The sequence below is a fragment of the Octopus sinensis genome, linkage group LG7 (genome assembly GCF_006345805.1).
Source record: "Octopus sinensis linkage group LG7, ASM634580v1, whole genome shotgun sequence".
NCBI classification, from domain to species: domain Eukaryota; kingdom Metazoa; phylum Mollusca; class Cephalopoda; order Octopoda; family Octopodidae; genus Octopus; species Octopus sinensis.
This window is the reverse complement of record NC_043003.1, coordinates 25,305,717-25,332,011: the sequence shown is the minus strand read 5'-3', so window position 1 is coordinate 25,332,011 and position 26,295 is coordinate 25,305,717. Positions and strand designations below refer to the sequence as shown.

The window sequence follows — 26,295 nt, the reverse complement described above, 5'->3', positions numbered from 1 at the left end:
AGTTTACCACTAAGAAATAGGTATAGCTCTTATGACATTTTCCCCCATCATCCTTGTCTGCTCAGTTTTTATTTCAATTTAAGACTATAACAAAACAGGAAAGTGGACATTTTTTTTGTATTATTTATTCTCTATTACATGTGTTTCATTTGCTAAATAGTAATTACAAAGATTTACATGTTAGATAGACATGTGAGGAATTTCCTATTAGAAATTCGTCAGATGGAGAAAAAAATTTATAATACAAAAACCACAGTAAGATGAAGTGTTTATATTTGGATATTAATCAGGAGAATCATAAACAGCCATGGTGAAGGAAAGAGAAAGACACACACATGCACATAAATATACTAGTACACACACACAAACACATATATATATATATATGTGTGTGTGTGTGCATTTGGGTATATGGACAATGTGCCCATATACACAAACTCATCTATATATTCATACATTAGGCTATAGAAAAAGATACTTTCCAAGAGTGCTGTGCAGTGGGACTAAAATGTGAAACAAGCTCCTTAATCATGTAAAATGTTGATAAAATAATTTGTATGAGAATCTGTTATTTTTTATGTCTTTGATTTTTCATTACACATTAATTAGCAAAATTGTTGGATTTTCTGTCACAATTAAGTTTGTGATAAAGTAGTCTAGAAGTTAGAACAGTGGGAAACATTTCTGTTTTTTGCAAGTAATTCTAACATGTATCATATATCAAATTGATGTCAAGTTATAAACAGCAATTCTAATGCTAGAATAAAAGAAGGGTTAATTCTCTTATATTTGGTTTAATTGATACAGCACTGCGTGATAAAAGTAATTAGATTTATTGTCATCAACATTTTATATTTGTTTTCTCATACTAGTATGGGTTGGACAAACATCCCTGCATCTCTGCCTTGGTTTTTATGGCTGAATGCACTTCCTATCACAACCACTTTACACTGTAGACCAGTCACATTTTGCTAGCCACTAGTGTTAGAGAGGTTGTCTATAACATGATTAAAGAGAGCCCTTTATTGTGTATCAAATTAATATTCTGTATATGAGTTGTTTGCATACAGCTTTTGTGGTCCACATCCTTTAGATTTGTAAGTTTATTTTATATACATATGTGTATTAACTGAACTAAAGAACTGAGGAACAAATGAAGTTGGAGAGAGAAAAGCAGAGAATTTTTTGAGTGTGTAGATAGACGTTGAATAGAACAGAGTTGGTAAGGTGGCAAATACGATAGACCTTAACTATTAGTGCTGTGTAGTGGTAGTCACAGTGGTTAGTTAGTCGGTTGGTTGGTACTATGTTTTCAGAGCACTTACCTCCATTACAAATTAGGCAACAGAAACTATCAACCACTTTTTGGGAATTATAAGAATCTATTTTATGCCTGCTCTTAATGCTTGCAGCTTCTGAGAATCTGCCTCATACAAAGTCTACCTCCCTAATTAGCCAGCTCGTGATTCCACTATACATCTTGTATGTCTTTAGTTTTGATAGGGGTCACTATGGAATTCCTGCCTACTCCTTTCCTGCATATTGAGGACAGCCATTTCTTTGATGGTAGCAAAGTCCTCTGCATTTGACTAGGGCTTTCCATTCTAGGTTTTACTTCTATGAATGGAAATTTTCCAGTTCTACTACAAATTCAGTTAGTTAAATTCATCCAGGCCATAACAAAAGTGTCCTAACCTCTAGGTCATGAGACTTTTGTTAAGGCTTCCAGGCCTTAACAATGATAAATGGAAGGGGCTGAGAAGTAAGCCCTGGTGGTTTCCTACCAGCACTTTAGCACTGTTGTACATGGTTCATAAAAATGCTCATCTGCCAGCCCTGTTTGTGGTGTGATGCAGAGATTAACTGTTGAAACTGTTCTTGCTCTGAGTAAGACTAACCAAAGTCTAATGCATAATTTGTCTACCTTGATTACATTATCCATTCATTTCTCTTTTAGCACTACCAAAGCTACTCATCCTTTTGCTGTTACCCACTCAGAATAATTTATACTTTTGTTTCTTTCCTTGTGAGAAAATACTATATGGGAGTTGGGCACAATGGGATGGGGAGGAATAGTTACACTTTTTAATATCCAAATTTCCAAAAATATTTTACATTTTTAATCTCTGAACAAATCATTTGGTAATATTAGAGATTGAAATTTTAAAGCAGCAGTCTGGCTGAATTGTTAGCATGCTGGGCGAAATGCTTAGCAGCATTTCATCCGTTTTCATGTTCTGAGTTCAAATTCTGCCGAGGTCAACTTTATCTTTTATCCTTTTGGGGTTGATAAAATAAGTACCATTTGAGTACTGGGGTCGATGTAATCGACTTACTCCCTCCCCCGAAATTGCTAGCTTTGTATCAAAATTCGGAAGCAATATTAGTAGTCGAAATAAGGCGGCGAGTTGACAGAACCGTTAGTATGCCAGGCAAACTGCTTAGCGCCATTTCATTCATCTTCACTTTCTGAGTTCAAATTCTGCCAGGTGGACTTCACCTTTCATTCTTTCAGTGTCGATAAAATAGGTACTGGTGTCGATGTAATCGACTACCCGTCCCCCAAATTTCAGGCCTTGAGCCTATATTAGAAATAATATTGGTCGAAATGATGTTTTGACATTCCATATGTTGATGAAGTGACTTATGTGTAAATAGACTTCAAATGGTAACCAACTTAACAGCAGAAAAATTTGTAGCGTGTTTTTCGTGCAACTGTAACAAAGGGGTACGTTGAAAAAGTGTTAGTGTAAGTAAAGGAGCAAGAGTTTAAAAGTTCGAGAAACACTGAGCATCCGTTAATTCCACGTTAAAGATTAACAGTGCTTTATTTCGGAGAAAGAACCATTCACAATCTCATACACGTATTTTCTCCTCTTCCTCTCTGTGTATCTTTGACTCCCTCCCATATACACGTATTAATTCCACCCCTCTCTATTTGTATCCCTCTCCCTCTCTATATTACATAAACAAAGAGTTAGTTCCCCTGACCAGTCTTGTAGACGTTCTCCGTCATTCATTAAATACAAGGTTTGTCATAAGTGAGGTAAAAACTTGTGTGGAAATATGTAGTAATTTTTTTTTATCTCAAACGCATTGATGTTTACTTTATGATTTTGTTGACTCTAAAAATATTCAAGATCACAAAGTTGTGTGTGATGAGACTTAGTTTGATTGCTCTCGCAGACTGATCATACGAGGACATCTGCCACATTTCCTATTCGGTGTATATTGATTTGTAAGTATGATTAATATATCAATGCTTATAGTCCATTTAATAGTGTAACTATGTTTCGTTTTACAAGTTGCATTTCACAAAGAAGTTAAACGAAAGAGAATAAATAAATAAAGAGCAAATTTTATCTGAAATTAAAGCTTTTGTTTAGTTGGATTAGTTAGGAATAGATGAGTTTTCTCTCTCTCTTTTGGGGGGGGGGGGGGGGGGGAGGGGTGCGGCGGAAGAATTTTTTTCTTGATGTTGTGCAGCGACCGGCGGAAGAATTTTACTTGACGCTGTCCATTGACCGGCTTGCCTTGTCTTTTAGTGCCATCATTCATTCTTTGATACTTGTCTCAGTCTCAGTTTATATTTCGATTTTCTATTATGATGTTAATTATTCAGTGAACATTTTTATATTTCCTGGGCCAGCGAATTGAATAATTAAATTCTTTTTGTTTTATCTTTTTTTTAGTCAGGAAGAAAGACAGTGCCCCTGATGCGTTACAGGGTCTCTGCAATTGGTAGGAGAGAGGGAGGTAGGAGTAGAGGATCTCAAAGCAGAGGCCTGGTCCGAATACTTACTACAAAGTGGATCTCCTAAAGACAACCAAGGTGCCAAATGGTGGTATTAAACCGAGCGACGGGTTAAGTCTGTCATAGCGGGATTTGAAATCAGAATGCAAAGAACCGGAACAATACCGCAATGTATCCGGACCCACCTTTTTTTAGTTTTACTAATCCACCACCTTGGATTGGTACTTTATTATGATTGACTCCAAAAGGATGAAAGACAGTTGACCTCGGCGGGATTTGAACTTAGAATCTTGAGAGTCAGAACAAACATCGTGAAGCTTTCGATCCTACGCTAAAAATAGGTCATTTTTATAGACTTAAGCTTTCATTTCTCAACGGTATCGTTTAGTTTATGAAGGTAACCAGCATAGTAAAAAATTAGGTATTTCTTCAAAAATATATTTCTTTCGCAGACTTTCAATGTTTCTGTTTATTTTTCGAAATGAATTGTCAATTTGCAAATGCTGTATACTTCCAGAGAAAGGGGTATTTTTTAATGATTTCTTTTACAAATACGTTTCGGATGATGTACTTTCCGATTATATCGGAATTTGCTGTGAAAAACTTTTTTCCGTGAATGGGGAGCGGAGTACCCGAAAAATTCACGAGTCGGCTTTGTCTCCACATAACTCAGAAAAATGGATATTTTTTCATGAAAATTATTTCTGCAAATACCTTTCAGAGTGTGTAGATTACTATTATACTGGGATGTAATATGAAACACACACAAAAAAAAAAAAAACGAAAAAGAAAAAAAACGGAGTTCTCACACATGCAAACTGACACGTCATATACAAAATAAAACTTGAAATTGAGGAAAAAAATGTGTACGTGCTTATCATTTTTCTTTTTACACCAAATTATGATATAATCGTAATCTACTCATTCTGAAAGGTATTTGTAGAAAATTTCAATAAAAAATACCAATTTTTCTGGAAGTTATGAGGAAACAAAATATGCTTAACAAATAACTAGACTGGGTGAAAGGACCACCCTATGAACGTTTTTGTGTAAAGAACCAGTCTTTTGGGGATATAGTCCATGCTGTGCTAAGGATGTGCTGCCTCCAGGAGAAATGCTTGGTGAAAGTGAAGCCCTGCATTCAGAGTGGTTGTAAGGGCTCCCACTGAAGAAACATTCACCCAGCAGTGAAGGCACATGGTTCAGTGGTTAGAGTGTCTGGTTCACAATCATAAGGTAGTGAGTTTGATTCCTGGACTGGGCTATGTATTGTGTTCTTGAGCAAGACACTTTGTTTCACATTGCTCCAATTCACTCAGCTGTGTAAATGAATTGTGATGTTGCTGGTGCTAAGTTGTATCAGCCTTTGCTTTTCCCTTCAATAACATTGGTGGTGTGGAGAGGAGAGGCATGGGTGGTTGCTGGTTATAAATAGCCTTGTTCAGATTTGTGCTTCAGAGGGAAACTTTCTAGGTGTAATCCTATGGTCATTCATGACCAAAGGGGGGTCTTTACCCTTTTTAAGGGCTCCAATTGAGTGCCATTTGTGTTTTGTGGAATGTGGAGTTTTCTTGATATTAGTATCTTAGTCATTTTTTGCTATTAAATGAAACCAGGGTGGCATGGTCGATTCTCTCAACTTCTCTGTGCAGACTTGACATGTGGTTTCTTAGTTGCTTACAAATGATGTGTGGTTGGGGAATTAGGAAATTATGAATTGTGTCATTAGCATTGTTGGATGTATCGGAAAATAGGCTATTGATGCGTATAAAGAAGGAAGTGGAAGATAAAACTAAACTCTGAGGAACACCAGAGTTGATTGAGAATGGAATAGAAAGAGCTCTTTCAACCACATGCCATGATGATGTGATCAGTTTGGAAGCTACTGGTCCAAGAGGTGAAAGAAACTTTTTGTATTGGAGTCATGTTTTCAGAGCCATCATTGTTTAGAAGGTGAGGAAAAGAGGACTCTGCAAAGCTGGTCAAGATTCTTTTGACAAGAGACCAAAGGATGGTTCTAGTTTGGAAAGTGGGAAAGCTTGATGGCATCTTTTGTACACCAGATAATAGTCTTAAAGGAATTGTGCTCCCAGGTTGGAGGAATTGGGAAGACTCTAGGCATTGGATGCCTTGTTTTCTGCTCAAACAGCTATAGCAAAGCTAAGAGTAAATCATTATGTAGGCTTGGAACTTTGTGATTTTATTGTGTATAGAACGTGACTGGGTATACCTTAAAGCAGCAATCCCTAACCTTTTTTGCACTATAGACCCCTTTCATGCAAGACTATTTTTCCACAGACAAAGATACTATGTGCATAAAACATTTTTGGTGTATGAAAAAAAAATGTAACTTAAGACAAGTGTAGGCAAGAGGTATAGATGGGAGTGGAAGTGGTAATTTTTCAAAATAAAAGACCCTGAAGGTTGTGATAGTCAGTAAAATAGAAATAAAAATTGGAAAATTTATTCTTTCTGTGCACTTTGGTACCAAGTGATCCATGGTCTGGCACTGGTCTGCAGCCCAATGGTTAGGGACCACTGTCCTAAAGGATAGTTTCAGTCACCCACCTAACTGTTTTTGATGGCTCAAAAGTGAAATATTTGATACCAGGTATAAGTGGTATGAAACTCATAGAACTCTAACCAGTCACTGAGTTCAAATGCCATTGGGTCAAATACGGTTGATGTAGTGTAGGATGTGATTCTGTGTTGGAGAGTTTTGCAATGAAGCAAAGCAGAGGGTCGAAAGGCTTAACAAATGCAGAGATTGATATAGTTAAGTAGTGATTGGGTTTAGAAGTGAGAAAATGACTGAGAAAAGAAATGAAAAAATCCTTTTATTTAAACTTTGGCTATTGTAAGAAACAGAATAATTTGCCTTATTTTTTTCAACCTTTATATAAACTTTATTGCTAAAAATATTGAACAGCTCCACTCATAAAATGTAAATGTAAAATATTCAATGAGCGAATTAATACTCTGTCATTCCTGCTGCTTAATGTAATGAGTGAGGGGGTGGAATCGAATTAATTATCAATACTTATCTGGTGAAGAAAGGAAAGTACAATTTCAATATGAAATGAATATTATGTATTAAATCATTAAAAAAATACTCCAATAATAAACAAATTGATATTCCATTAAAGCAAAACAAATCTCATAAACCAAGTAGAAGGCTCGCATTTTAATGTTGTGAGGCGGAGAATCTAATTAATATTAATACTTATGCGGTGAGGAGAAGAAAACTCAATGACTATTTTAATCTGATTTTGCCAAATATCTCTATTGTCTACACTCCTCCCACTCTCTCTCTATTACATAAAGAAAGAGTTAGTTCCCCTCATATATATTTTTGGCTTTATTTTCATAGCTATTCTCCAACGCTTCCTCTTTTATGACAAGGTTATCATATGTGAGATAAGACTTCTGTCGAGATCTGTAGTAATTGGCATCACAAAGCCATTGATGGTGTTTACTTCGTGATTTTGTTGTTTATAAACACTTTTTAAGATCAGGAAGTTGTGCGGTGAGGTCTTAGTTTGTTCTCGCAGACTGAATCCGACCTTATTAGGACATCTGCCATATATATATTCGCACTTATATTGATTTGTAAGTATTATATATACATCTATATCTACATATATGTATGTCAGTTTTATTAACACATATGTATATCAATGTTTATTAGTCTATTCAGTGTTTTAACAACGTCTGTTTATTCTTACACAAAGGAAATTAGCTGAAAATGCTAAAAATTAAAGAAATCGGGGAAATCTATATGAATTTTGGTTGGATTAGTCAGGCCTTTTATTCAGATGGGTTTTAATTTTTTTATATATTTTCTTTGGCGGCCGGCGGAAGAATTTTTTCTTAGCGTCGTGCTGCGACCGGCTCATTTGTCTTAGACTGATTTTCTCCAACTGGGTTGGTTCCATGAACAGAATTCTGGTCATTCTCGATATACATAAGGTGTCTTTTAATTAAAATTCTTACTTTATAAAACAACTGCTAATTACCATATTCAAACGAAAACGTAGTGGTGTTGTTTTTGTTTGTTTTCTTCTTTTTTTTTCCCATAGGAATAAATTTATTTTTCTCTTAAACAGGTTTTATTAATTAAATGTTTTATTGAAATTAGGGTGTGGCAGTTTCCTATCAATTAGACGTATGGTATCCTCAAAATAAGTTTTGGAAATTGTTGCCTATTCTGTTCTGTTTTGTTTTGTTTTTTCTTAGGTACTTTACCGCATTTCGGTATCAGTATTTTTTTTTTTTTGTAATGGGACAAGTGTTCTTGAAGATTATTATTGTAATGATCTTGTGCGTCAAAAGCCGTGATTTCTTCGGATGTGTATATTTTAAGCATCATAAATTGTGGTCGTATACACACGCTCACACCCTTACTCAGATTATACTTTAAACATCTGAGATTTATTATTCTTCAAAAATATGCGTGATATAAATCTGAAGAATAAAATTGACAAAAGGTCAGAAATGAGAAATTACGGTAAAGAAGGGAAACATTCCCTCACCTACACCACTTCGTTTTTTTTTTGTTTTGCTGATTCGCAATCTACAATACTTAAAAAGTAGATATCCAAAAAGAAATTACGGTTTTTAGCCACACTAGATTCTTAAGAGTTCTGTTCTTTTGGAGTATTGAATAGAAGTTAATCAACTAATAGCTTTTCGTTGCTTAAAATACTGGGATTCTTTCTTTTTTCTTTATTTTGAAGTAAATAATAGAAATTATTCTAGGTACAAAACAACCATATTTTATTTGATCATTTATGAGATGAATTATTGAAAATTGTTCAAATGCTGGCATTTCAATAACAGAAAAAATAAAGCAAATAAATTATGAAATTTCTTTTAATAAGATTAACCAAAATGATGTGTTGGTATCTAAAATTGTGAATTAATGAATCTCAGCAGCCAGATTGTTTATCTGGTACATGTTGGTGGATATTTTGGGAATTTTGTTTTGGTAAAATATATATATATATATATTGAGTTCTGTTATTTAAAGTCCAAAGTTTGATTTTAAAACAGAAGCTTAATATCTCAAAATATAGCCATGCTGAGACTTAAGGGAAAGAAGTTGAAGTGATATAAGCTCTTTGTCAGTCTTGTTGCTGGACAGTGTTCTTTCATTGAACCAAACTCTATTATTTTATCTCTTATATAAAATATGTTCTGTCTGTCTGAGTGTGTGTCTTCTTGGATCTCGGGCATCTTCCATCCGATTGCACTCAAATTTGATATGTAGATACCGACGGTATCCGGGCATGTATAAGTCTTGAAAAAATTACAAAAATCGATTCCAGGTGAGAATGCCATCGATAAAGCTGTGGGAAATCGTTTTTGTTTGGAATAGAAAAAGAGTCTATCTTTATTTCTTCTTTTGCTGGTGTCTCAAATTTAGGTTAAATCAGTGTTTCTCAAAGGGGAGGCCTATGGGACGGTCGGACAAGTTGTTTTGAGAAAATTTGGTTTAAATGTTTGACAACTCAGCACCATCCATTGGATGGGGAGCGTTTTGCTTGTATGTGTGTGTATATGAAGCACCTGTGCTGGTGCCATGTAAAATGCACCCAATACACTCTGCAAAGTGGTTGGTGTTAGGAGCCATAAAAACCATGTCAAAACAAACAGTCTGGTGCAGTTCTCCAACTTATCGGCTCCTGTCAAACTCTCCAGTCCATACCAGAATGGGAAATGGACATTAAATGATGATGATAGGAGCGGCTGTGTGGTAAGAAGCTTGCAGCCATCTGGTTCGCCAGTCCTCAGTCAAATCGTCCAACCCATGCTAGCAAGGAAAGCGGACGTTAAACAATGATGATGATGGGCTGATTTGTGTGTGAGGAAGACTGTGGAATGGGGGGGGGTTACTATTTGGAAGGAGAATTTCCTTCCATTAAGACTTCAAGAAGAACAATTTCTGGCATTTTCTTTCTCACTTCACTTAATTTAGGCTTTTTGGACACACTTTCTTCACTTTTTCACACTTACAGATTGCTTCATTTGAAACACCTCAAAAGAAGTCTGCTTTCTCATGCCTTTCAAAATGTTACGAAAATGCATCAGATCAGTGTCATTAAATAAAGCAGCTGTACGACTTGTAGATACTTTTTCAGAATTAATTTTTTTCTACAAATTCAGAAACATACTGTCACTTTGCTGATACTGCCTTTAGGTCACTCATTGAGATAGCCTTCTGTCCTCCTCCGGGGAACCAATTTCTTCCACTGCATCCGAATACTGCTGCTCCTGAAGCTGCAGGACTTTATCTGTCATCAGCTCCTTTCAGTGTTTCTCAACAAGATCATTAATGTCTCCATCATCAACCTTGAGGCCCATGGACTTTCCAAGAGACACTATCTCCTTGATTACAGGTTTCTCATACTCAAACCCCTTGAAGTCTCAGATACGCAGTTAGGCCACAATTTCCTCCATGTAGAATTTATTGATCTCCTTGTTACACCCTGTCAGGCCATAATCAGTGATTTTCAGGCAGTTAACAATGTAGTAGTATTCCTTCCAAAACTCATGAAGGGTAAAATTTGTATTTTCGGTGACTTCAAACCACTGACTAAACAGGTGTTTGATGTACAATTTCTTCAAATTAAAAGTCACCTGCTGGTCCATGGGCTGCAAGATAGGGGTGGTGTTGTATGAAAGATACAGAACTTCTATGAATTTAAATTTGTCCAGGATATCATCTTTGAGATTAGGAGCATGAGCATTGTCGAGGATGACGAGGGCCTTGAAAGGAAAATTGTTCTCCTGAAGGTACTTTTTCACTGCTAGTCCGAAGACAAGGTCAGCCCAGGATTTAATGTTTGCCCTCCACATGATCTGCAGCTTCTCGTTCATGATTTTGTGCGACTTGAATGCTTATGGGTTTTTGAAAAGGTAGACGAGGAGCAGCTTAATCCTTCAAGTCTCCTCTCACATTGGCACAAAGGACGAGAGTTAGCCTATATTTCACAAGCTTACGGCCTAGCATTTTCTTTTCCACTACAGTTACATAGCTTCTTTGGGGCATTTTTCCCAAAAAGGCCAGTTTCATCACATTTGAATACCTGTTGTGTGATGTACCCCTTGGCTGTGATAAATTGATGAAATTCACGCATGAAATCCTCAGCTGCCTTCATGTCAGAACTCGCTGCTTTTTCGTACCTGATGATGTTATGAACACCAGTCCTTCTTCAAATTATCAAACCAGCCATAACTGGTCTTAAATGCATCTGCTGATGTTCCAGAGTTCTTTTTCAGGAGATCCACATGTAGTGCTTGTGCTTTCTTACAGATGACAGTCTCCGTAGTTGTATCTCCTGCAACTTGCTTCTTGTTGATCCGCAGGAGAAGCAATTTTTCCATCTCTTCGTGGACAGATGTGTATTGCTTAGAGAGGTTGAAGACAACCTTTGCTGTTGTAATGGCCTTTATCTCGACCTTTTTCTTCATGATGGTGTAGATTGTTGATGTACTTTGATCATATTGATGTGCTATGTCCACTACATACACTCCTCTTATGTTTGTCAATGATTTCCTTCTTCAATTCTATTGTAATCAGCTTTTTCTTCTCAGCACTGTCCCTTTGCACTAACTTTCTTAGGACCCATGGCTAACACAACTAATTATCATAAAATAATGGCAAAAAACGCACAAAACTAAAAAAAACCCCACTTAGATAAACTCAGTAGGGATGCTGCCACAACAAGATAAACATGTGAACTGAGTGAGCGGAAGCTGCACTTGTTAGGGGAGCATGTGTGAGCTTGGCACTGACTAGCGGTTGCTTGTATAAAGCTCACTTGTATTGTGAATTTCCACTTGTACTTCATGACAAAAATTCACACAAGCCTTGGCTTGTACAGCAAATTACTCGTACAATGGTGCACTCATATTGCAAGGTTCTACTGTACACGCACACATGTATACAGTGATTTTATGATTATGCCAACTGTGCCAATCCAAAGCTCTGGGGTGCAGGTACTGTAAATAATATACAGGATCAATATGCACTTTTGCATGTAAAGATCAAATAGTTCTTGGAGCTTATAAAAGATCTTCAACTAAACTGAACAAAATTATACAGTAATAATGCTAGTCGTTTGTCCACGGGTATTTAGCTTTGCAATATATGTGCTACAAAGGCCAATCCTTTGCTAATGTATATTGTCAAACATACTTATATGGAGTAATCTTGTATTATATTTTATAATATTCAAGTTAATATCAAACTCTCTTTTAATATACTGTTTCTTTATTTCAGGATATCAAGTGGTATTATGAACATGAAGATTTCACTTAAGATACATCAACATAATTATTCTTAATTGAAGAAACAGAAGTTTTTATGAAGATCTCGTGTAAAGCTGTTCATTCAAATCCTGGATTAAATTCATCATCATCCTTTATATTTTAATGTCCATTTTATCAAACTGCCATAGGGTTGTTGGGATACAGCATATATCACTATTTATTTGGGAATTTCTTCAGCACTTTGTATCAAAGTATTTGAGATTTGACCTCCATTTTTCAACACGTCCTTTTAATGATTTTGTATATAAAACTTAAACTAATTTACCATAGATATACATTTGGTTTCTTGATGGGAATTTTCATATAGAATTTATGTGATAAGTGGAACTATTTTTTGTGATTTTTTTTTTTAACTTTCCGGTTTTTCATTGCAAGACAGAATTCTATCCTAATTACATCTCTTGGAATAATTATCACAGAAATGAATGTTTACTTACAAAACATCTTGTTATTGGATGTTGGCAGGAAAGGATGAAAATTATTTTGTTGTTGTTGCTGCTGTGTGGTGAAAATGTGAAGATTTGAAGGAAAAATATTGCATCAAAAGTCACAAAATATTGGTTTTAGTGATCAGAGATTGCCAAAGACCTACGTAATGATACTGCTGATATCAATGTAAAGTCATCCATAACTGGAAATAAATTAATTGAATGTAAACCAAAAGAGGATCAATTCTTCATAATTACAATATTTGTAATAAAAAATTCACAATGAGCAGTTTAATATCTCAACATAAACGTATTCCAACAGGAGAGAATCGATATCCTTGTGATATCTGTGGTCAAACCTTCTCTCAGAAAAGAGTTCTAACAGCACATAAATTTAATCATATGCGAGAAAATGCATCCCTCTGTGAAATCTGTGGAAAAACTTTCTCTCGGAGGGGAAGCTTAACTCGACACAAACATATTCATACAGATGAAAAGACATATCACTGTGATATCTGTAGTAAATCTTTCTCACGAAAATGTCACTTATCCACACACAAATACATTCACGGAGGAGAAAAGCCATATCATTGTGATATTTGTGGTAAATCATTCTCTGAAAGAAACAATTTAACTAAACACGTACTTATTCATACTGGAGAGAAACCATATCAATGTGATATATGCTTCAGGCGTTTCTCACAAAAAAGTAATTTAAATACACACAAGTATATTCATAAAGAAAAGAAGCCGTATCACTGTGATATATGTGGCAAATCATTCACTTGTGTCAGCCAAATAACCCATCACACACGTATTCATACTGGAGAGAAACCATTTCAGTGTGATATATGTGATAAAGCATTCCCTCAAAGAAGTGGCTTGACTAGGCATAAACGTGTTCATACAGGTGAGAAGCCATTTCACTGTGATATATGTGATCGATCATTTTCTCAGAAAACTGCCTTAAATAGACACCAGCTTATTCATGCTGAAGAAGGACCATACCGCTGTGATGTTTGTGGTAAATTCTTCCTTGACATGAACCAAGTGACCAAACACAATTGTATTCATGAAGAAGAGAAGCCATATCAGTGTGATATCTGTGATGAATCATTCTCTCATAGAAACATATTAGCAACACACATTCGAATCCACACAGAAGAGACACCATATCAGTGTGATGTATGTGGTGAATTATTTCCTGAAATCAGTCCTTTAATGAAACATGTACATATTCATACTGGAGAGAAACCATATCATTGTAGTGTGTGTAATAAATCATTTTCTCAAAGATGTCATTCAAATACACATCAAAATACAGGAGAGAAGTCATACAGTTGTGATGTCTGCAACAAATCATTTTCTGAAAAAAAGCATTTAACTAGACACAAAAAAATTCATACAGAAGAGAAGCCAGATAACTGATATGTGTGGTAAATTCATTGTTTTAGTTAAAGGTAACCAAATGCAAACATCTTCATTCTGGAGAAGAACCTAATCGCTGATATAATTACTTTGGTAATGCTTCCTCTGAAATGGTATCTTTTAAATTCGTATGGATTTATTGTCCCTAAATTGCAATTTATCTGTGAAGGTGAAGCAATGATTGGGCAGCTGACCTGTATGTCTGAGAGTTCAACAAAAGAAAAAGTGAGAAAGTAAAGGAATCCCGCTGAGGCTTACAAAAACTTTCCAGGAACTAATTTTCAACAGTTGCAGTAGAATTGTCTTGGTGATCAGGAGGCAAAAGTGTAGTGAGAATTTTGACATCTTAAGAAAGAAATGAAAAGGAAATACAACAGATTTTGTATGCTTTTACATGGTTATCATGGCTGTGCCATGATGTAATATCATTATCATATTTTTGGTAAATCATTGTCAAAAACAAATACCTTGATTACAGACAGTTGGTGGGTGGGAACTTATCCCTTTGTAATCAGTGGCTAAATTGTCTGTCATTGATCGAAATATCTCCAACTGGTGAAAAGCTATATTTCTGCAATGTTTGTGGAGAAATTAGCATTCTTGCAGTGCAATCATTTGATTTATTCACACTGAGTATATCCTAAAATATGAGCGATCCATGACAAAATAACTTCCCAACTGTAAAAAATACTGCTGGATTAGATGAAATACTCCCTAAAATATTTTATATAGCCACAAATATATCCAAACTGATAACAAAGTTTACAACTGTGATTTAAGTACCTTTTTTTTCTCTGTGTTTTTTTGTTTTTTTGGAGGGGAGAAGAGTTGCACCCATGACCTTTTACAAGAGCCGGACTAACGGGAGAAATGAATGAAGAAACCATTAATTTTATGTTACTATAGTGGGAAGCAGCATATCAAGATATATTCGTACCAGTAAAATGATGTGAATGCTTACAACAGAGTGGACTATACCAAAGGCTTCTAAAGGCCAACCTGGTGATGACCTAAGACCGAGCACAGTCCATCACACAGTCTTCCACACAGTTCCAGTCTACACAGTTTCACTCTTGATGCTTGGGTCAGCCAAAGTTTCTAAGAAAAGATACTAAAGCAAGATGTAATGCAGTGAAATCAAACAGAGAGCCATGTGATTGGAAAACGAACTTTAAAATTGACCAAATAGTAATGTTGATACAAACAACAATAATTTGTTGTTAAACCCTTTTAATACCAACATCCTTGGTTCTTTGAAACAAACTTGCTGTTTTAAAGTGATCTAAATTTAAACCTTCCAGCAAAATGCCATGTTAAAACATCAGCTGAATAATTACAGTTATTTTACTAAATTCTTCATTATTTTTCAAAATTAATTTATCTCTGCCGGTGGCATGTAAAAAGCACCAACCGATCGTGGCCGTTGCCAGCCTCCCCTGGCACCTATGCCAGTGGCATGTAAAAAGCACCCACTACACTCACAGAGTGGTTGGCGTTACAAAGGGCATCCAGCTGTAGAAACACTGCTAGATCAGACTGGAGCCTGGTGCAGCCTCCTGGCTTCCCAGATCCCAGTTGAACCGTCTAACCCATGCTAGCATGGAAAACGGACGTTAAACGATGATGATGATGATGATGAATTTAAACAAAGGCAGAGTATTTCAACTGAAATATGGTAATGAAAAAGTTAAACAACAAAGAATCTGTTGTTAAGTTTTGCAAGAATCAAAAATAATTTTCAAAACAAAAATGAACTATTTTACGATACTATAACAGGGCATTATGTGAAATATTCTATACTGAACTTCACTGTATGAATCTCATCAAAGAAATTTATCCCTTTGTATACACTTTTATTTATGGCTTAATTTCTTTGGACTTCAATGGTTAAGCTGAATGTAAATTTGCTTGTCTCAACATTTAGTTTAATGAAAATAAATATTCATTTTTCCATGCCATGCATTGGACAGATCTGTTATATATTGTATTATCATTTGTCATTTATGAGTCCCAGTAACATGATAGATAACTTTGCCCTGCTTCAGTCTTTATTCTTTATGAAGTTTTGAATAGTCATTATATGTCACACTTACACAACAAAGATTTGCTGTTTGAAACTATGTACTGTAAGTTAACTTTAGCATTTAAACTGGACATATCTGACCCAAATAATCTACTTGTTTTATGCTCAAACCAGTCAGATCCAACCTCTCACACCTACCCTACAATGTTATTCTAAAAATAAGCAATCACATTGTCATTATCTCAAGGCTATGAGATAAGCATTACACTTGGCAATAATCTGAATGCTAAAGGATTAATCTAAAGTATATTGACTGTAGATTTTCTTTTACCTCCTCTCCAAATAGAAACACATAGATATACCACTATTTTATTATGAATAACAATTATCACTCCAGTTGAAGTCTTAATTCTTAAATTAATGTGATGTTTTCACTTTCCAGATCTATTGTAACTAGACTAAATTATTATGAGCACATGAAACTGAAAATAAGAACAATGGTATGTGCATCTATTCATAACATTCATAAAGCAATTTTTTCTGTTGGATTTTGTCTCAAAGAACAACTTTGCATGTATCTACAAATGTTTTATTTGCTGATTTCTATAGGAAGGTGTAGGAGTTCTTAGCTAGCTCCAAACATCCAACACTGCCTATCACTAAGGAGGCCTAAATCAAACCAAAGCATTGGCATCACTTGAAGCATGTTGGTGTTTATACACAGTTTATAGGAATAATTTAGGTAAATCATTGTCTGAAACAAATACCTTAATTACAGACACTTGGTGGGTGGGAACTTATCCCTATGAAATCAGTGGCTAAATTGTTGGTCATCGTGACAGAAATATCTCCAACAGGTGAAAAAGCTGTATTTCTACAATGTTTGTAAGTATCAGGTTGGATCAAATAACATCAAAAACAGAGTTTGTAACCATTGAATTATATCTTTCTTTTCTTCTAGAATTGTTAAATATTATGTTATTTCTTCTAGAAATATCATAAAGGACAAAACGTGACAACTGCATGTCTTTAAGGTGTAAGCCATAGAGGAACTCAAGAGCAACTGATGTACTAATACTTATATTAGTAATGGGGAAAACGGTTTTCTTTGACTCTCTGACATCAACCAGTTTACACCACACATTTACTTACATGCTAGAAATAATAATCATGTCTCACTCAAATCACAGTCTACCGGAGAAAAAAAGGTCATATTGGATAATGTAGTCCTGTAGACACCAAAAAGAAAGATGGGGTTGTAATATCTGGAACATCTTTGAACATAGGTCTGATCTGGTGCTTAACCACAATTTTTGTTCATCTAATATCTATCATACATTAGCAAACTAAAATGGCCAAGTTTACTACCAGCATACTGTATTCTTTAAACAAAATGCTATGCTACATGTTTCTAGTTTACCCAGTTATTGGGAGCAGATATGGGCATGTTGGTAATAAATCTGCTTTGCAATCATGCATTTTTGGTTTTAATCCCAATTGTGTGGTATCTTAGACAAGTGTCTCAGGTTGACTTAAACTATGTTCATGAAATTGATTGATGTTGGGTGAATAGAAACTGTGTAGAAGTCTCTACATGTTTTTGGGTGGCAGACTTAGCCCATCATTTTGTTTAACACCACAAACTGGCTTTGAGTGTCTAGCTGAATCCACTCAGTTACAAGCATTTGGACTTTGTTTATTCTTCCATTTTCCCCCACAAGTATCCAATTCTTTTTAAAAAAAATTAAGAGCACTGCTCTTTCTCCTTTGATTTAACCATAAAGGGTACTTTGGCCAAGTAAACTGTGATACTGTGGCATCCTGTACAAGTGGTAGATTTGCTTGTCGTTCATTTAACAGAACCAACACCAGAACTAAGTACTGGCTTCTAGTGAAAGTATCAAATATTACTATACGTTATTTTATGTTTAAACCTTTTAAAATTTTGTTCATCACTCTTTCACTGCATGATGCTTCAAAAGAACAAATGATAAGAGACATAGAACCACTGTCGGTGAATAGGACAAATTTACACACCACTGCTGTCAGCAAAAATTCCACCCAGAACTAAAAATAACAGAGAAGTTTTCAGTTGGTCACTACAATATCTATAGTAGCAGAAATTTCAGGCTGAAAAAATGTTATAGATAAAATAACACAAATAACTATTTTATACTTTTATTTGCATTTTCTTAAAAAAAACAAAAAACTGATTTCATTCTGATGCATTTTATTTTTTTCATATGACATTTTATCCAAATATAAGGTGTTAATTATCACAGTACAATTATTATTATCATTATTTTTGTGTATGTGAGCACATTGTGATATCCTTTATCTTAATAAATCCCAGTAGAAAAGTGAGGTTATGTCTACTAAATTACTGTTACATAGTAGTGACATGTTAAAGGTACAGGTATTATTAAAAAACTGTATAGAAATAGTTTTCAAAACTATCTATGCACACCTGATACTGTATTACACATAATGCCATAGCACATATCCATACAACCTTTTACTGCATATATTAATAATACCTATTTTTTGTTTGTGAAAATTTTTGATATTAAAACATCATTTAAAGAAAGTAAAACATCTAATACACCTCCAAATAATGTTAAAGATAGTACAACAGTGAATATAACTGTTTGGATTTATAAACCAGGCTGGATGTTAAATTTAATCTCAAGCAAAATTAATTGAAACTGTAATATTTAAGAATATTTTAGGGAAAAATTTATAAATTTTTATAAAGCATATTTGCAAATCACACAGCTTTCCATTTCATTTATAGTAAGGGCTGCGTTAAATTGAATAATGTTAGGATGGATTCATATGATAAATCTAAATATTAATACAATAATGAAACCAATTCTATATTTCTGAGATGAAAAATTTACATTATGTATACTGTTTACATTCGTCAGAGTGGTGTCCTCATCTTGATTGTTGCTTTCACTACATTTCAGCTGTTGTACACTCCAGTCTTCTTCAGGTGTCTTGTAATCCTCCTTAATGCCTTATCTAGGATTCACTCAATCACTGCCTATGGGCACGGCATAGTGATAAAGGCATTATTTAATGCAGTGCAGTCACCTAGAAGTTTTGAGTTCATTCCCAAGCAAAGCACACAAAGGGGACTCGCAAGACACCTGAATAACAGCCGAAACATAGTGAAAGCAACAATCAAGGTGAGAACACCACTCTGATTAATGTAAACAGTGTACATAAATAATGAAGCCCTTAGAATATGTGAAACTTAATCATGTTGGAATTTGTGCAATAAATACCAATGTAGTTTGTTTCCAATAACAATAACAATCAGCTATTATATAAAATCTGTTCTGTCTGTCTGTGTGTGTGTCTTCTAGGATCTCGGGCATCCTCCATCCAATTGAGCTCAAATTTGATGTGTAGATACCGACGGTATCAGGGCGTGTATAAATCTTGAAAAAATTATAAAAATTGATTCCAGGTAAGAATGCGATCAATAAAGCTGTGGGAATGTGCATTTGTACGTGCAAGTACATCAGCTGTTGCGATTAGTGTTTTTCAAAGGGGAGGCCTATGGGACGGTCGGACAAGTTGTTTTGAGAAAATTTGGTTTAAATGTTTGACAACTCAGCACTGTCCATTGGGGGGCATTTTGCTTGTCTTGTCTATTTAAGAACTTTTACTTGACAGGTTATCTGAATATTTGGAAATATTCCTTTATATCACTTTAAGTTCAGATCGATCTATCTTGCTTTTTACCCTTCTGTAATTAATAAACAACTGAAAAGGTACAGTAGTAGTGACAATGCAATTAACTGAAACCCATAAAGGCAGTGCTCCAGCATGTCCACACTCCTGAAATCAGTAAAATAACAACATGCATGGACATATATGACAATGGTAGTGTGTCAGAGAGCTGTAAATATTTTTTTGTTCACAAATTCCATTCAGTGTTATAGGGTGTGCCTCAAATATTATTAATCTTTTCTGTGAATCCTTTTGTGACGATACAAAGAACTGTTGCAAGTAAATGTTTTACCACAATCACCACAGTGATACGGTTTCTCTCCCGTGTGTGTACGTTTGTGGTTAGATAAACTAAAACTCATAGAAAATGTTTTACCACAGATTTCACAATGGTATGGTTTCTCTCCTGTGTGAGTTCGTTTGTGGAAATACAAACCGCTAGCAGCAAAGAATGATTTACCACAGATATTGCAGCGATAAGGCTTCTCTCCTGTGTGAAAACGTTTGTGAATAGACAAAGAGTTACTCCTAGAAAATGTTTTATTACAGATATCACAATGGTATGGTTTCTCTCCAGTGTGAATACGTTTATGGCTACATAAATTACTGTTGACAGAGAATGATTTACCACAGACATCACAGCAGTATAGTTTCTCCTCTGTGTGAGTATGTTTATGGGAAGATAAACTAATGCTGTCTGAGAAGTTTTCATCAGAGATATCACAGTGGTGTGGTGTATCTTCTGTATGAGTCTGTTTATGACTATTTAAACCAGTACTGTAAGAGAACATTTTACCACAGATATTACAGTGGTATGGCTTTACTTGTGAGTGACTATTTTTGTGACTGAATAAAACATATTTTCTCGAGAATTCCTTACCACATATATCACACTGGTATGGCTTTTCTCCTGTGTGAATACGTATATGGCGAGATAGATTAGCACTGGTTGAGAATGTTTGGCCACAAATATTACACTGGTATGATGGCTTATCCTCTGAATGAATACGTATGTGCCTGTATAAATGGCTACTTGTAGAGAATGTTTTATCACAGATTTCACACTGATGTGATCTTTCTCTCATGTGAATTCGTTTATGCCGAGATAAATCACTATTTCCGGTAAACCTTTTACCACAGACATCACAGCAGTATGGTTTCTCCCCTGTGTGTGTACGTTTGTGCCAAGATAAATCACTATTCCCATTATACCTTTTCCCACAAATATCACATTGGTATGGTTTCTTCCCTGTGTGAATATACTTGTGTCTATGTAAACTGTTCTCTTGTGAAAACATTCGACCACAGATATCACAATGGTATGGCTTCTCTCCCGTATGAATAAGCTGGTGCCGATATAAAGAACTGTTTCTTGTAAAATTTCTCCCACATTCTTTACATTGGTAAGACTTTGATCCAGAGTGAGGAAATTTTTTTTCCTTTAAATTATTTTTTGTTGCAAAAATGTCTTTGGAGTGGGATTTATTCTCCATCTCTCCTTGTTTCTCATGAGAAAAATCAATATTTTCCAGCTGTGTTTTTCCAAAAAGCTGACTCTTTGATTCATCTTCCATTATGTTCTCTTTTACAAATCACAAAAATTATTTTACTTTTCTGATTTATGTTCTTTAGTCTGTTTTAGCCATCATGGTTAGGACATGTTGGAACAAATTTCCAAAGAATTATTCTAAACCTATACTTTCTGTAAAATAGTCCTATTTTTTTCCTCTTTCCCTCTCATTAAATTTGAAGTTTTCTCAACTGCAGAGATTTGTAGTCTAATTTCTTGTAGGATAGAATCCTTTTCCAGAACTAAATTTGGTAATTTTTAACCCTTTAGCATTCAGATTATTCTGTCAAATATGATGCTTATTTATTCACATTGTTTTGAATTAATCCTATATTATCATGTAGCTTCGAGATTTCAATGATGTGATTGTTTATTTTCTAGAATGAGAGTAGGTGTGATAGGTAGGATCTGGCCAGTCTGAACATAAATCAGATAGAATATTTGGGTCAAATATAACCAATTTAAATGCTAAGTGGGTTAAGTCAAAATAAATTCTTAAACTAGTTCCAGCCATTTAGTTAAATCAAAATCTGAAAGAGCCAGTACACAGTCTAAGTGAAAATAATTAGTCAGCTTTTCAAGTTTAAGTTCATGACAAAATCATTCAGTTAACATGTGAATATAGCATAAAAGTGCTTTTATTGTATGTTGGAAATCAGAAGAAATAATGCAGATTTTAACTGAAGAGAAGTAAACAATGTAACAGGTGTTCTACTACACATAATTGCAGTCTTCAAAATATGAATTTGATGACGTAGCTTGGACGAGAAATGATTATCTCAATTGGTTGTGAAAATCTGAAATAAAAGAAAATATACTATAAATGTCAACTCAAGTATTATTAGAGATAAAAAGATACTGAAAGTCAGATGTGTGTATGTGGGTGTCTCTCTCTCTCTCTCTCTCCCTCTATATATATATATATATATATAATCAAAATAATCACCAAGGATATCCAGAGGTAATGCAGTACAATCGTTTTCACATGACTCCATTTAATTGAACAATGCAAACATTACATCAAGTTAAAATGTAGAGCAATCTTCAGCTGCATATATATATATATATATATATATATATATATATATATATATATATATATACAGTGGTTGTCTACTCCTTATGCAAAGTCTGGCCACCTATTGTACTTACTCCTTAGATTCATCATGGCATCTGATATGACTTTTTAAACCAATGTATTGAAAAGACACCCACATAGATTGCATATCTGATTTGGACCACCAAGAGCTGCAGTTAAGTTCTGATCTTTGTGGATCTTAAATATCTTTTGAGGTCTCCGTTAGATTTGTAGACCCAATGGCATACACAGCATTGAAAGATGTGTACAAATATATAGGCAGAGTAGTTGGTGGAGGTTTGTTGTTCATGGGTTTGCAAATGAGATTTAAGCTCAGCAAAAGAAAGGCATGATCTGTCACAAACTTTGTACAAAAAAGGTCACTGAGGTTCATCTTCTCAATTGCAACAGTCGTCTTTAAATCTATCTTGAGTCTTGCATATGTCATCTTAGCCTCCTCAAAAGCTTTCACTTCACTCCACACCTATGCTTGCCATCCAACTCAGTCTGGACTTCATGGTAGTCCTTATGCCATCTTTAAACCTCTTTTACATCGATTGCATTTCCTTTCTGCAAGCTCACCATAAAAACAGCTGTTTGGGTATGCATTCATCCGCCATTCGGACAATATGGCCAGACCATCGCAGAAGCAAAGACATTTTCATGGCAAAAAGTCTACTACCAAAATTAACTCTAGCTTTCATATCTTGATGCAAAGCCCTGGTCATGTTTACAAATTTTTCTGGGTAACTTATTTCCCTTAGAATTAGCCACAGAGCATTTCAATTAACAGTATTAAATACCTTGCTTAAATCAACAAAGCAATGGTATAGGGTAAAATTCTGTTCAATGCACTTTTCCTGAAATTGTCTGATAGTAAAGATACAATCAACTGTGCCCCTGGAGAAGTGAAAACCACACTGAGACTCAGACACTATATTTGGAACTATGAACGTATTTAAACAGTCTAACAGAATGTGGGCAACTACCTTTCCAACTACAGGCAAAAGCAAAATCCCACGAAAATTACCACATAGATCCTTTGGCCCCAATTTATACAAGAAGACAAAAATGGCATCAATCCAGTCTTAAGGCACTTCCTCATAATATATTTAAGAGTTCAACCATTGGGTCATCCCTATATTTCAAGACCTCTGCACAGATTCCATCAGACCCTGGAGACTTATTGTTATTCAGCTTATTCACAGTTAAATAAATGTCATTTAGAGTCCGTTCAAATGCCATCTCTTCTAAAAAATGCCAATCCACACGTGAGAGCAAGGATAATAAACCATGCACTCTTGACTAACCACTATATAGAAATTTGAGTCCAGAATCGTACTCCATTGTTTACAAGCGATATCAAGGTAAATTCTTCGATTGGGAACGGATGTAAAATGCTAAAGATAATCATTTTACAGCATGCATAACAACGATTTAAGTGATAGTAAAATTACTGATAAACTTTTTTTCTTCCTAATTTCTATCATTAAATTTTACTGTCGGTTCAATCGTACGGTAAATCGTACTTTTAAAAGGAGCTTACTCTTCTTTGATCTTAAGTTTGGTCAATCAAGGTTAATAACAACAAAACAAAAATTCTATACAAATCAATACTAAAAGAATTCCAAAACCAAGACTTGGGTGGTTACAGTACTGTGCCAGAAAATAAATTATTCTGCAACTACCAAACAAATTAATATTGAGACAGATCTTAGTGTAGCTTCTTGTTTTCGTACTAATAATTGATACTTACATATCAATGCAGTCCGAATATGAAATATATCAGATGTTCACATTACGATCAAACTTGAACTCTACAAAAGTAGAGATACTTTCGCAACAACTTGTATGTATTTCAAACGATGAAGACATCAGTCTCATTATCAAAGAACTTTACATAAGACTAACGCCTCATTGAGAAATAGAAACTACATGTAGCGGCAGCGTAAATTAGCATCCATCAGATATATACATAAACAGCCGGTGCTTGAGCGAATTGACAATACTTTATCAGGGGAACTAATTCTTGACTCCAGACAAAGAATGTATGGATGTATGCATAAGGAGTAAATAGAAGACAATCTAAGCTAACCAGACCTTCACTCGATGTGATATGTAACTCTCCTTATATTTTTAAAGATATTTTCCCATTATAACTTATTTCCAGTTATGAAATACAGTATTTTAGCTACATGGACTTGGATTCAGATATGGTCAAAAGGGTAGAAACCACAGGTTATTACTTCGCCTCAGATCAGCCCTGATCGAGCAGACACAGGATCAAAGACATTCCAGATGTGACCATCTCGTCCGTCGACTGATCTTTAATGTGAAATATTATTTCTCGGGAGTGTCACAGATTCTATGTTTAACTTAAGGTCAATTAACTCTTCAATTGTGTTTATAAATAAATCACTTATTTCTAGGTTGCAAGTTCCAATCAAAGGTAAAAATCACCATACAAAGATACAGCTTAGCGTTATATTCTGAGACAGCTGTGTATAATTAGCAAAAGTTTTCTAATTTGCAGTGCTGGACTACAAATACTGTTTGTTCATATGTCTTCATAGTGTTACTTCGAAATATTAGACATAGTTAGGCTAACTAGACCTACATTCAATGCTAGATGTGATTCCTCACTTATTACTTGATATATTTACACGTTAACTCATTTCCTGTTTTGGAACAGGTTTTAGCTATAAGGTTCTTCGATCAGATATGATCAAAAAGTCATAGATTACAGGTTGTTGTTTATCCAGGGTGAAGCCGACCGCGGGTGCAGATCTCGGTGGTAGACTCATGATCAGTGATATGTGCCAATTTAACACTAACTATCCCTAACAGTAAATGTGTTTCACTCTGGATTCATCCAAGACACCTATGCCAGTGTCAACAATCTTAAGAATGTACCTTCATCTCTCTCATACAACCAAGGCTCATAATCCCAATCACCAAATAGTTGTGCTGGTGATGTGTAAAAGACATTCAGTATACACTGTAGAATGGTTAGCCTTCAGAAGGCGGTGAGCTGGCAGAACCATTAGCACGCCGGGCGAAATGCGTGGCCATATTTCGTCTGCCGCTACGTTCTGAGTTCAAATTCCGCCGAGGTCGACTTTGCCTTTCATCCTTTCGGGGTCGATTAAATAAGTACCAGTTACGCACTGGAGTCAATATAATCGACATAATCCATTTGTTTGTCCTCTCTGTGTTTAGCCCCTTGTGGGTAGTAAAGAAATAGGTTAGCCTTCAGAAGGGCATCCAGCCATAGAAACCAAGCCAAAACAGACTGGAGCCTGGTGCAGCTCTCCAGTCAAACCATCTTATCCATACCAGCATGGAAAACAGATGCTAAATGATGATGGTGATGATGATGATGATAGCTGTCCTGTAGGAGCACAAGCTAAAGATACTGCCAAAAGTCAACCATCTCTACCAACTGAATGACTTTTATCTACTACTGCAACTTATACTAGATTCCAATAACTGGTAAAGTAACAGATGCCTCTGTACAGCTCATAGTCTGCACACTCTTCCACCTCCCAAATTACAGTTGTTTTCTCCAGTTCTTTGTCAAAGCATTCTTTATCAACTTCATGGAATCTTTCTGTTAAGGTACCATAAGCTGTACTCTTGCAGTAAATGCTTTTATGCTTGCTGCTTGATTTGCACATTCTTAGCACACATTCTGCAAAAATTCACAAAAATATCTTTATTCCACCAATCTTACTATTTTGTACACATACACACGAAATACAAAAATCATTTCTGGTAACATAAAACCAACACCACAGACCCTGACTATGTCCCTTCAATTACTTTCAAACAGCTCACTCCAGAGCTAGCTCCTATCTTTGCTAAATACAGAGATACCTCACTCATTGCTAAATGTGAGAAGCCATGTAGCTCCCCTCATCTACTATCACAAAACAAGAA

The 26,295-nt window shown here is 35.2% G+C and overlaps 2 protein-coding genes and 1 long non-coding RNA gene across 6 annotated transcripts; 2 read left to right on the top strand and 1 right to left on the bottom strand.

Annotated features, from left to right (window-relative positions):
* The first annotated feature begins 1,864 nt into the window (after nucleotides 1-1,864).
* On the top strand, nucleotides 1,865-16,234 carry LOC118764194. The gene is made up of 3 exons (XR_004999981.1): nucleotides 1,865-1,874; nucleotides 3,761-3,762; nucleotides 16,142-16,234. It is a non-coding gene; the product is annotated as an uncharacterized LOC118764194 (long non-coding RNA).
* Nucleotides 2,875-15,324, top strand: LOC115214301 (zinc finger protein 708-like). Of its 3 annotated transcripts, XM_036504648.1 has the most exons (3): nucleotides 2,875-3,238; nucleotides 3,693-4,095; nucleotides 12,039-15,324. In XM_036504648.1, the coding sequence occupies exon 3, from the start codon at nucleotides 12,799-12,801 to the stop codon at nucleotides 13,942-13,944; it is 1,146 nt and encodes a 381-aa protein (XP_036360541.1). In that variant the 5' UTR covers nucleotides 2,875-3,238; nucleotides 3,693-4,095; nucleotides 12,039-12,798; the 3' UTR covers nucleotides 13,945-15,324. The 3 variants fall into 3 exon arrangements, with proteins under 3 accessions (XP_036360541.1, XP_036360540.1, XP_029639319.1); XM_036504647.1 differs by lacking the exon at nucleotides 3,693-4,095; XM_029783459.2 differs by lacking the exons at nucleotides 2,875-3,238; nucleotides 3,693-4,095 and adding an exon at nucleotides 6,828-7,363.
* A 3,252-nt stretch (nucleotides 16,235-19,486) lies between the features above and the next one.
* LOC115214119 (zinc finger protein 235) lies at nucleotides 19,487-24,448 on the bottom strand. Of its 2 annotated transcripts, none has more exons than XM_029783181.2 (2): nucleotides 24,113-24,448; nucleotides 19,487-22,075 (listed from the first exon to the last, which is right to left on the bottom strand). In XM_029783181.2, exon 2 carries the CDS (start codon nucleotides 21,280-21,282, stop codon nucleotides 19,939-19,941), a length of 1,344 nt encoding a protein of 447 aa, XP_029639041.1. In that variant the 5' UTR covers nucleotides 21,283-22,075; nucleotides 24,113-24,448; the 3' UTR covers nucleotides 19,487-19,938. The 2 variants fall into 2 exon arrangements, with proteins under 2 accessions (XP_029639041.1, XP_036360539.1); XM_036504646.1 differs by lacking the exon at nucleotides 24,113-24,448 and adding an exon at nucleotides 23,903-24,105.
* Between the last annotated feature and the right edge of the window lie 1,847 nt (nucleotides 24,449-26,295).